Here is a 10341-nt window from a genome sequence, read left to right as displayed (position 1 = left end):
AACGTGTGTTTAGTACAAACAATTTTGGCCAAAGTGAATTTAATATCTTTTTTTAGCAATTTTGCTCTGCTCAACCTTAACCCAAAAATAAAAAATTTGTCATTGTAATGTTAGAAACCAACGAGTCAATCAATTTATATAGACCAAACATTGTGATTGACTATTGACTCACAACTATAGACTTCGCTTAATGCCTAATTGTATAGCAATTGTTTCCATTTAAGTTAATTCCGTAAACGACTATGTGTACGGCATGCTTTGTTCTTCAATGCCTTCTTTTTTGTTTAATCCAGGGATGTCTGATAGTGTGTCGGATTTAGACAATGGTAGCATGTCAGAGTTGTTAGGCCAATGGACTGATGGTTGGAGCACCGATTCAAGGGACGAGGATGATTCGAACGGGTTGAAGGAACCGCTGACTGAGGAAGGGGATAGTGGTCCTACCAACAGTGAATACGAAGGCTGGGATGGTGGTGGAAGCAATATGCATGCCTCCGTAGAGCATAATGGAAACTCCAAGAATGTCATGGGTAAACAATTCAGCAGTCCAAACCCCTATGATTGCTTCTGTGTTGTTATCTGCAAAATTTAATGGGGTTGGAGATGCGTATGCAAGCTATGTCCCGTATGCAAAGCGTATTAATTTTGCGGTGTGAAAGGGAGATTCTATTAAAGATGAGGAGGGGAGTATTGTCAGGAAGTTTTTCTACTGCAATCGGCAAGGACTGCGTGAAAAGAAGCACTACGAGAGAGTTGAGAGAAAAATGCCTCATAAACCGAAGACGAGCACAAATTGCAATGCCAAGATTGTGGTGTTTCTGGACAAAAGTTGTGGGAAGTGGCGGACGAAGACATTGGTCAAGGATCATAATCATGACTTGGCGCCCCAAGAGTTCACTAATGTAATGGCTCAACATAGGAAGATCACAGAAGGGCACAAAGCGCATATACATAGCATGCATGAAGCCGGGTTCCAGACAACTCAAATAACGGGCTTCTTTGCCCACATGTGTGGTGGATATCGCAATCTTAACTTTATACGTAAGGACTTGTATAATTATATGGATGGAGTTAGGCAATCCAAGATCGTAGAGGGAGATGCAGCCGCAACAACAAGCTACTTGAAGGACAAGGCTGAGTTGGATCCGATGGCAGTTGTGGAGTACTCTTATTGCGTTGAGAAGCACATTGGGCACCTATTTTGGTCAAATGGTCACATGCAATATGACTACGAATGCTTTGGTGATGTGTTAGCATTTGACTCGACGTACAGAAAAAACTTGTATAACAAATCTCTTGTGATATTTTCGAGCACCAACCATCACAAGCAGACAATTATTTTTGGGTTTGGTTTGCTAGAGGATGAGAAGATTTCGTCCTACAAATGGTTGGTAAGTAGCTTAATGAGGCACAAGGAGCCGAAAGTCGTTGTCACAGATGGTGATGAATTCATGCAAGAGGCCATTAGATGTGAATTTTCTAACGCAACACATAGACTATGCACCTGGAATCTTGCTCGAAATGCTGTTGTTAATATCAAGGACAAAGATTTTTGTGCTGCGTTTAAGACTGCTGTGTATGGTCGCTTTAATGTGGAAGAGTTTGACAGTTATTGGGTGGACATGGTCACGTCATTCAGTTTAGAGGACAATGATTAGGTTGCAAAGACATACAAAAAGTGAGAGATGTGGGCAAATGCTTACTTGGGTGAGAAGTTTTGTGCTGGCATTCGAACTACTTCTCGGTGCGAGCGTATTAATTCATCATTGAAAAAATTTATCAAGTTCAGGAATTGCTTACTTGAGTTGGTCAAGAACCTGGATCGAGTAGTCAAGGATTACTAGAATGACGAATTCATTATAGATTACAAGACTCTTTACTCAAATCCAGTGATGACAACGGGTCTCGAAACATTGGAAAGATCTGCGAGCATGTTCTACACAACGGAGATATTCTACGAGGTGCAAAATCAGATCGAGGGGTTTGCGGCATTGTTAGTTTTGCACAGGGACAGTATTGGTAGTACCGAGAAGTTCATATTCCGAAAGTATCGAAAGCCCCATCATGTGTACTCGGTTTTCGTGGATAGAAGTTGTGATAAGTATGCATATTCTTGTAAGTTGTGGGAGAGATTAGGGATACCTTGCTGCCATATATTTTGTGTCTTGAAAGAGCTAGAGAAAGAAGATCTGCCAAGCTGATTTCTCCTGCATAGGTGGTGCAAAGATGCCAAGGTTGCCGATAGCAGTAGTCAACATGCATCAGTCGATCCCACGGATGGATTTCCCATTAGATATAGTGCATTATGGAGTGCCTGCCTATTGCTGTGTTTAAAAGTCTTGCAATGCAGGGAAACATACAACACTGCCATGATAGAAGTTGCCAGAATATCGAGGGAGTTTGAATCTCTTGGTGGCATAGGGCAAACGGGTAGTCGCGTTCAAGCAAGGGCGAATGAAACTCACATTCTCGACCCAAAGATTATCAGGTCCAAGGGTGCACCTCGTGGGAGCACGAATGCTGATAACGGGAGACATTGTAGGCAGTGCCTTGGATTAGACCACGACCGAAGAAATTGCATTGCCACAGACGATGATGTCGTCGATGAGGTTTGTGTGTGTTGATTAATTCCTAGGATTGTGGTGATCCGTATGCGCCACATGTGGTAATGCTTGACGTTTGTACTTGTTAATTATTTCATGATATTTTTAGTGCATTAATGTTTTGAACTGTAGCATTTGATTGCACGGGCCATCTATTTTTTTTTTTTTTTGCAGGATGGCGGATCCAGCCATAGGCCAATTCATTATTCTGGAAAGAGGTCACGACGAAACTAGGTGGATGGACATGACTACATGTGATTGAAGTGTTTAGGTGATTAGAAAAAATTTACATATTTTTAGTTCTCTTGTCCAATTTTAACAATTCTAGTTGTGTTGCCGTGTTAGTCGTTTTTATGGTAGGTTAACCTGATGTGAAAATGGTTCTTATGTGGTGTTTTTCCTATGAATGAGGCTTTCTTAAGCAATAATTTTGGTGTTAACTGCAAGTAGTTTGTTCTATTCCTATTGTGGCTCCTTCATTGTGATGTTAGGCATTATTAAGGCAGGTTATTTTTTCCTTATCTTTTGTTAAGATGAAGATTTTTTCAGTTATGCAGTTACTTATGTTATTCAGTTATTCAGTTACTTATGTTGTATCAAGATTTGAGCCTGTTGTCATGGAATTTGTTGTAGAATTGGATTGAGGAGGTCTAAATTAGTGACCTTTAAAATGCCTTTGTGTGACCCGTACAACAAAGGAAGTTAAAGAAGTAATTGACGAAGAAGGTTCTTTCACCCTTCAAAGGTTGGAATCTATGATACTAGCTTGGGGTGCCAACATGAATGAAGATGTTAGCGATAACAACAATAAACTCATCCCAAATATGAAGCCACAGTTTATAAGTAAAAATACTATAGCTGCTGCAAAACCCATCTTGAAGGCACAATTTTAAGAACATGTCATGAATGAGTTTTTCGTCCGATTTAAGAATTAGATTTTTCAATTGATGATGGAGGTTGAAAAATTGGAATTTTGTAATAACTCATAAAGAATATTTGAAGGAATACACAAGCATATAGTCTTACACTGGACAATTTTTATGTCTACTAGAATTGTAACGAAATAAACACATTAATTAACATAAGGTATATGTGCGATTTTTTTTTTCATGACTAGTTCTTATGAAAAAAAGGGAATGCATTAAGTCACGCTTCAACAATAGATTTCATTAAATGCGACATTGTTGGTGACATGACCTCTATTATTAACAATTTGCAATTCATGAATGCTCTATGATCAGGGTTCAAAGGGTCGAATCTGTCAACATAAACAAAGGTGTTGCTGATGACAACAACAAATTTTATTTAAATATCAGTGTTCATACCCTGGACCGAGCTATAAGGTCCGGGTTGGACTAAAGCAAAGCGACCGACCTCCTCAAAGATAGGTCCACCACCGACCTCTTCATAAAAGAGCTCAGACAAATCGCCATAGAGGCCCAAGGAGGCCCAAAGCAGAAGAACCACCGACCACTAGAAGGCGGTTGGACAAAAGATAGTGACCTCACCCACAAAAAGATAAGATAAGATAACAAACTTATCTCAAAGGAAGATCATCAAACACTACTATAAATACACTGGAGCACCCAGGTATAACTCATACCCCAATTCTACAAAAAAACCTGCCTAAAGCCCGTACTGACTTAAGCATCGAAGTCTCTTGCAAGTACCACCACCCCCGGTGACCCATGATCAGCAGCACCACGAGCAAAAACAAGTCAGACACGACAACTTTGATCGCACCATAAGATCTCATTCGAGATCGACCTCAACGTTTCAGGTAACCCTCGGAACATTGGCGCCGTTGCCGAAAAACCTAGAAGTCATCCCATCGACATGACAAACAACCCTCCTACCAACGACCACACCTCCAGACTAGAAGAAGGAACACCAAGGAAGGACACGGATGCCACACCAACCTCCCCAAAGAATGCACACCACTCCAAAGGAGATAAGCAACCCCATAACGAAGAAATCCTAGATGCCATCCGTGAACAACGGGATTGCATCAAACAGCTCGAACAGGATGCTGAACGACAATGAGAGGCCGAGCAAGACCTCTGGAGAGAAACAAGACGGCGACGAGAGCTAGAAGAAAAACTCCAAAGCTCGAAGCTGACCTCAAAACTAAAGCCACTCGATCCAACCGCGAAGATAGCCCCCACAAAGACCAAGACCCGTTCACAAAGGAAATCATGAAAGCTAAAGTCTCAAAAAACTTCAAAGCTCCTGACATGACCTCGTACGATGAAATGTCTGACCCGAGCCATCATCTCAGCAACATCAGAAGTCGGATGTACCTCACGGATGCCTCAGACACAACCCGTGCAAGGCCTTCCCGACTACTCTGACCAAAATGGCAATAAAGTGGTTCGACAGCTTGCCACCAAGATCAATCACAAGCTTTGATGACCTCACCAAGAAGTTCTTCGCTCGGTTCTCCATTCGGAAGGGCAAAACCAAGCACGCTCCAAGTTTACTAGGGATCAAGCAGGGAGATCGGGAAAAGCCTCCAAAGCTACATGGAAAGATTCAACAAGCATGCTTGGATATACAAAATCTCCCTACAGAAGCAGCCATCATGGGACTCATCAATGGTCTACGGGAAGGACCTTTCAGTCACTCTATATCTAAAAAGCATCCGACATCCCTGAACGAGGTACAAGAACGGGCCGAGAAGTATATCAATATGGAGGAAAACTCTCGACTAGGAGAAACCTCCAAAACCATATTTGCCTACCCATCTCAGGACAAAGATAAGGAAGCGAGGAAATAGGAGGACCAATCTGCAAAGAAGCCCAGGAAATACCATAACTATACCCCTTTGCGGGTATCTTTGGTAGACATCTACTGGAAAATATGCAACATAGAAAAGATCCCACTACCCCGCCCGATTAAGCACAAAAGAGGAGGGAGCCAAATAGAGTAATGCGAATACCACAGGATCTACGGGCATCCCACAAATGAATGCTACGACTTGAGGAATGTCATAGAAAAACTAGCCCGAGAAGGAAGACTAGATCGGTTCCTAGTCAACAGAGCGGACGAGCCAAAAAAGAGAAGAAGAGATGAAGAGGGAGGACGAGCTAAACGCCCCCTCACACTCCTGAAAGGCATGTTCACATGATCAACGGAGGATTCGCAGGAGGAGGGATCTCAAATTCGTCCCGTAAAAGGCACCTCAAAGAAATATACCATGTTGGAGAGGGGAACAGGTCACCCGACCTCCCCACTATCTCTTTCACAAAAGAAGACACCACGGGCATCATTCCTGGACATGATGACCCTGTGGTCATTACCATTGTGTTGGCTAATGCCAACCTCCACCGAACACTAGTTGACCAAGGAAGTTCTGCAGATATCCTATTTAAACCCGTCTTTGACAAGCTCAGACTACAAGAAAAGGAGCTCGGGGCATATCCCAACAGCCTGTTCGGACTGGAAGAAGCCCCGATCCAGCCACTCGAATACATACCACTGCACACGACCTTTGGAAAAGGAACCCGGTCTAGAACGCTGAGCATAGACTACATTGTGGTTGATGTGAATCCCGCCTACAACGCCCTTATAGGTCGGACTACCCTAAATCAGCTCGCCGCAGTAGTCTCCACTCTGCACCTATGCATGAAGTTCCCAACTCCAGAAGGGATAGCCACCATCAAAGGAGATCAAAAGCTTACGCAACGCTGCTATAACGAAAGCCTGAACCTAAAAGGCGACTCCAGAGGAAAGGAAGCTAATACCATCGAACTAGGGGAAACCCGGGCCCATGAAGAATTTCATCCCCAACCAGAAGGCGATACCGAAGAAATCCAAATCGGAGACACTAGCGATAAAACAACAAGCATAGGGGCAAACCTAAAAGAGGACTTAAAGGAACTACTAACAAAGTTCCTAAAGAACAATTCTGACCTCTTCGCATGGAAAGCCGCGGACATGCCCGTCATAGATCCCGATCTAATGTGCCACAAACTGGCGGTATACCCCGGATCTCGACCAGTACAACAGAAGCACAGAAAGCTCGGCCCAGAAAGGTTGCAAGTTGTGGAAGAACAAGTATAGGCATTACTGGAGGCAGGGTTCATAAGGGAGGTTAAGTACCCATTATGGTTAGCCAATGTCGTACTGGTCAAAAAGCCAAATGGAAAGTGGCAGATGTGTGTTGACTACACCGACCTCAACAAAGCCTACCCAAAAGACCCCTATCCACTCCCAAATATCGACACCCTAGTTGACTCCTCGTCGGGATACAAATACCTCTCCTTCATGGATGCTTATTCCGGGTACAACCAGATCCCGATGCATCAACCCGACCAAGAGAAGACCTCGTTCCTAACCCCCGAAAGCAAACTACTGCTACGTAGTCATGCCATTCGGACTCAAGAACGCAGGGCTACATATCAGAGGTTGATGAATAAAGTCTTTGCCAACCACATCGGAAAGCTAATGGAAGTCTACGTAGACGACATGCTAGTAAAAACACAAAGAGAAGAAATGCTGCTACCTGACCTCACCGAAGTATTCGACACCACAAGAAAACACGGGATGAGGCTAAATCCCATGAAGTGCACTTTCGTAGTAGAAGATAGTAAATTCTTAGGGCTCATGCTCACCTAGAGAGGGATCGAGGCAAACCTGGACAAATGCCAAGCTATACTCAACTTGAAAAGCCCTACCTATGTCAAGGAGGTACAGCAGCTAAACAGAAGACTAGCGGCCCTGTCTAGATTCTTAACCGAATCAGCCTTAAGATCTCTCCCTTTCTATGCAACACTAAGGAAAGGAAAGAGGTTCGAATGGACCCCTGAATGTGAACAAGTCTTCCAGGACTTCAAAACATTCCTAGGGCAACCACCTATCCTAACCCGACCTCGGCAAGAAGAAGAACTGATACTATACCTCGCCGTGGGAAGTCAGGCAATAGCATCAGCGCTGATCCGAGAAGACGACAACGGGCAACAACCCGCCTACTTTATCAGCAAGGCTTTACAAGGGGCTAAACTGAACTACCAAAAGATAGAAAAGTTCGCCTACGCCATCATACTTACCTTCCGACGACTTCAGCCATATTTTCAAGGCCACACAATTAGAATACGGACCGACCAACCCATAAAAGGTATCCTGCAGAAAACTGACTTAGCTGGAAGAATCCTACAATGGACGATCGAGTTGTCCGAATTCAACCTCAAGTACGAAGCCCGGATGGCCATCAAGTCTCAGTACTTGGCCGACTTCGTCGCAGAGTACACCGACACCCCAGGGACCTCCACTAACTGGAATCTTTACTTCGATGGCTCATCAAATAAAGCCGGAAGTGGAGCCGGCGTTATCTTAGAAAGTGATCAAGGGACCCAGCTCAAACTCTCCCTAAGGTTTGAATTTCCCGCCTCAAATAACCAAGCCGAATACGAAGCCCTACTGGCCGATTTGAAGCTGGCTAGAGAAATCGACGCCCAAAAGCTTACCATCTTCAGCGATTCATAAGTAGTCACCTCGCAATTAGAAGGAAGCTACCAGGCAAAGGATCCCGCCATGAAAAAATATAAAGACAAGACCAGAGAATAGCTCAGAAAATTCATGGAATACGAGATCCGACATATACCTCGGGAACAAAACGCCCGAGCTAACGCACTTTTCAAACTAGCCAGCACCAAACCGGGGGACAGTAATAGAAGCCTCATCCAAGAAACACTACAAGAAGCGTCAACCTCGGAAAAAGAGAAGGTCCTAAATATATTAAACCAGGACCAAGGGTGGATGAATCCCATAATCAACTACCTCAAATCTGAAATACTCCCACAGATAAAAAGGAGGCGAAAAGGCTCATACGGGAAGCACAGCATTACAACATAGTGCACGACATCCTATACAGGAGAGGGGTCTCAACGCCCCTCCTAAAGTGCGTCCCGACCTCCAACACAAAGGAAGTCCTAGAAGAAGTCTAAAGTGGCATGTGCAGCAACCACCTCGGGGCATGAGCTCTTTCCAAAAAGGTACTCTGAGGTGGCTTTTACTGGCCGACCTTATAAAAAGAAGCAACAGAGTTCGTCAAAACATGCCCCCCTTGCCAGAAGCACACCAACTTTCATATTGCCCCACCCGAAGAGCTCATCTGTGTCACTTCGTCCTGGCCGTTCGCAAAGTGGGGGCTTGACCTCCTCGGACCATTCCCCCAGGGATCAAGACAAGTCAAGTTCCTCATGGTAGGAATAGACTACTTCACAAAGTGGATCGAAGCAGAGCCATTGGCCACCGCCACCGCCCAAAGAAGTCGGAAGTTCTGATACAAAAACATTGTCACAAGGTTTGGAGTCCTATGCTCCATCACCACGGACAATGGTACTCAGTTCACCGACATGGGCTTCAGGAACTTGGTAGCAGATCTGAAAATCAAACACCAGTTCACCTCGGTAGAACACCCACAAGCCAACGGGCAGGCGAAAGCTGCCAATAAAGTCATATTGGCTTGGCTAAAGCGCCGACTACAGGACGCAAAAGGAGCCTGGGTTGAAGAGCTCCCCCAAGTCTTATAGGCATATTGAACGACCCCACACTCCAGCACCGGGGAATCACCCTTCTGACTTACTTAAGGAATGGAGGCAATGATTCCCGTAGAGGTAGAAGAAAGATCTCCTTGGGTGGTCTTCTACAACGAAGATACCAACCCCAAGCACAAAGGGAAGAGCTTGACCTACTTCAGGAGGTCTGAGAAAAAGTCCGGATTAGAGAGAAAACACTAAAGCGTCGAATGGCTCAAGGTTAACCGAAAAGTAATCCAGCGAAGCTTCGTTACCGGCAACCTCATCTTAATCCGAAATGATATCGGAGCAGGTCGGTCAGGAGAAGGGAAGCTAGCAGCTAACTGGAAATGGCCATACCGAGTCATAGAAATACTAGGAAAAGGTTGCTATAGGGTGGCCGACCTCCAAGGGCGGGAGCTCCCGAGGTCATGGCACACCTGTAACCTAAGAAGGTACTACAGCTAGAAAAAGGTCCCAGGCCAAGGCGCACTCTTTTTCCCCCCTAAAGGGTTTTTTAACAAGGTACTAGGTCAAGACCCAAAAGCTGCCTGACTAGCAGGGTAAGCCCTCATATGTACATACTCTTATTTATATTTTGTCCTTACATTTTTTAACTTGAATAAAATTTTAAGATTCCCTAAAAAGTTTCCTGCCAAGATGCATTAACTTACGCTAAAAATAAACGCAAAATTCATCGCCCGACCAGGAAAGGTCGGCAAGGTAAAGCGATAAAGCCCAAAGTTCATGCGAGAAGTTATAAAAAGTAACCCATATAAAGCGACCTGACGAGGTCGGACTAAAATGGAATTACTAAAAATAACTTAAGAAGGCCCGACAGAGAAGTCGGACCAATGAAAGGATCACTACAAAGGGAACAACACCATACAAAGGCCAAAAGGTTGAAAAACCTAGGGCCAAAGTGATTAGCTAAAGGGTGCAACTCCTAAAAAGGGACGCTACTTAAAAAGCAGAAGCACGACCTCGAAACAGGGCTAAAAAGTCGTCCAAATAAACTAAAAAGAAAAAGGTTCCACATGAGAACACTACCTGAAAAGTTATTGAAAATCGACTAAAAATTCCAGGCAACAAGCCGTGAGGATGACGTCACCCAAGTCGAAAGTTGTCAACACAATTAAGACAAGGCGTGGTCCAAAAGGCAAAGGTAGAAGTCCATAGAGCGAATACTACCTCAAAGGATGTCGGACCAAGGAGCTCCA

General features: G+C 44.3%; 2 protein-coding genes and 1 pseudogene across 2 annotated transcripts; all 3 read left to right on the top strand.

Annotated features, from left to right (window-relative positions):
• The first annotated feature begins 322 nt into the window (after positions 1 to 322).
• On the top strand, positions 323 to 2624 carry LOC148562802 (protein FAR1-RELATED SEQUENCE 5-like; annotated as a pseudogene).
• A 2335-nt stretch (positions 2625 to 4959) lies between these two features.
• On the top strand, positions 4960 to 5379 carry LOC107647265 (uncharacterized). The gene has a single exon (XM_016351361.1). It carries the CDS (start codon positions 4960 to 4962, stop codon positions 5377 to 5379), a length of 420 nt encoding a protein of 139 aa, XP_016206847.1.
• Positions 5380 to 5726: 347 nt separating this feature from the next.
• Positions 5727 to 6665, top strand: LOC148562801 (uncharacterized). The gene has a single exon (XM_088490997.1). The coding sequence runs from the start codon at positions 5727 to 5729 to the stop codon at positions 6663 to 6665; it is 939 nt and encodes a 312-aa protein (XP_088347123.1).
• The last annotated feature ends 3676 nt before the right edge of the window (positions 6666 to 10341 follow it).

The sequence above is a fragment of the Arachis ipaensis genome, chromosome B6 (assembly GCF_059453495.1).
Source record: "Arachis ipaensis isolate K30076 ecotype BB chromosome B6, ASM5945349v1, whole genome shotgun sequence".
Classification (NCBI taxonomy): Eukaryota; Viridiplantae; Streptophyta; class Magnoliopsida; order Fabales; family Fabaceae; genus Arachis; species Arachis ipaensis.
The sequence above is the reverse complement of the archived record's forward strand: the minus strand, read 5'-3'. Positions and strand labels throughout refer to the sequence as shown.

What these genes read in the sequence shown, in the direction of transcription:
- LOC107647265 (XM_016351361.1), top strand. Translation starts at nt 4,960, where the DNA reads ATGGCAATAAAGTGGTTCGACAGCTTGCCACCAAGATCAATCACAAGC.
- LOC148562801 (XM_088490997.1), top strand. Translation starts at nt 5,727, where the DNA reads ATGATCAACGGAGGATTCGCAGGAGGAGGGATCTCAAATTCGTCCCGT.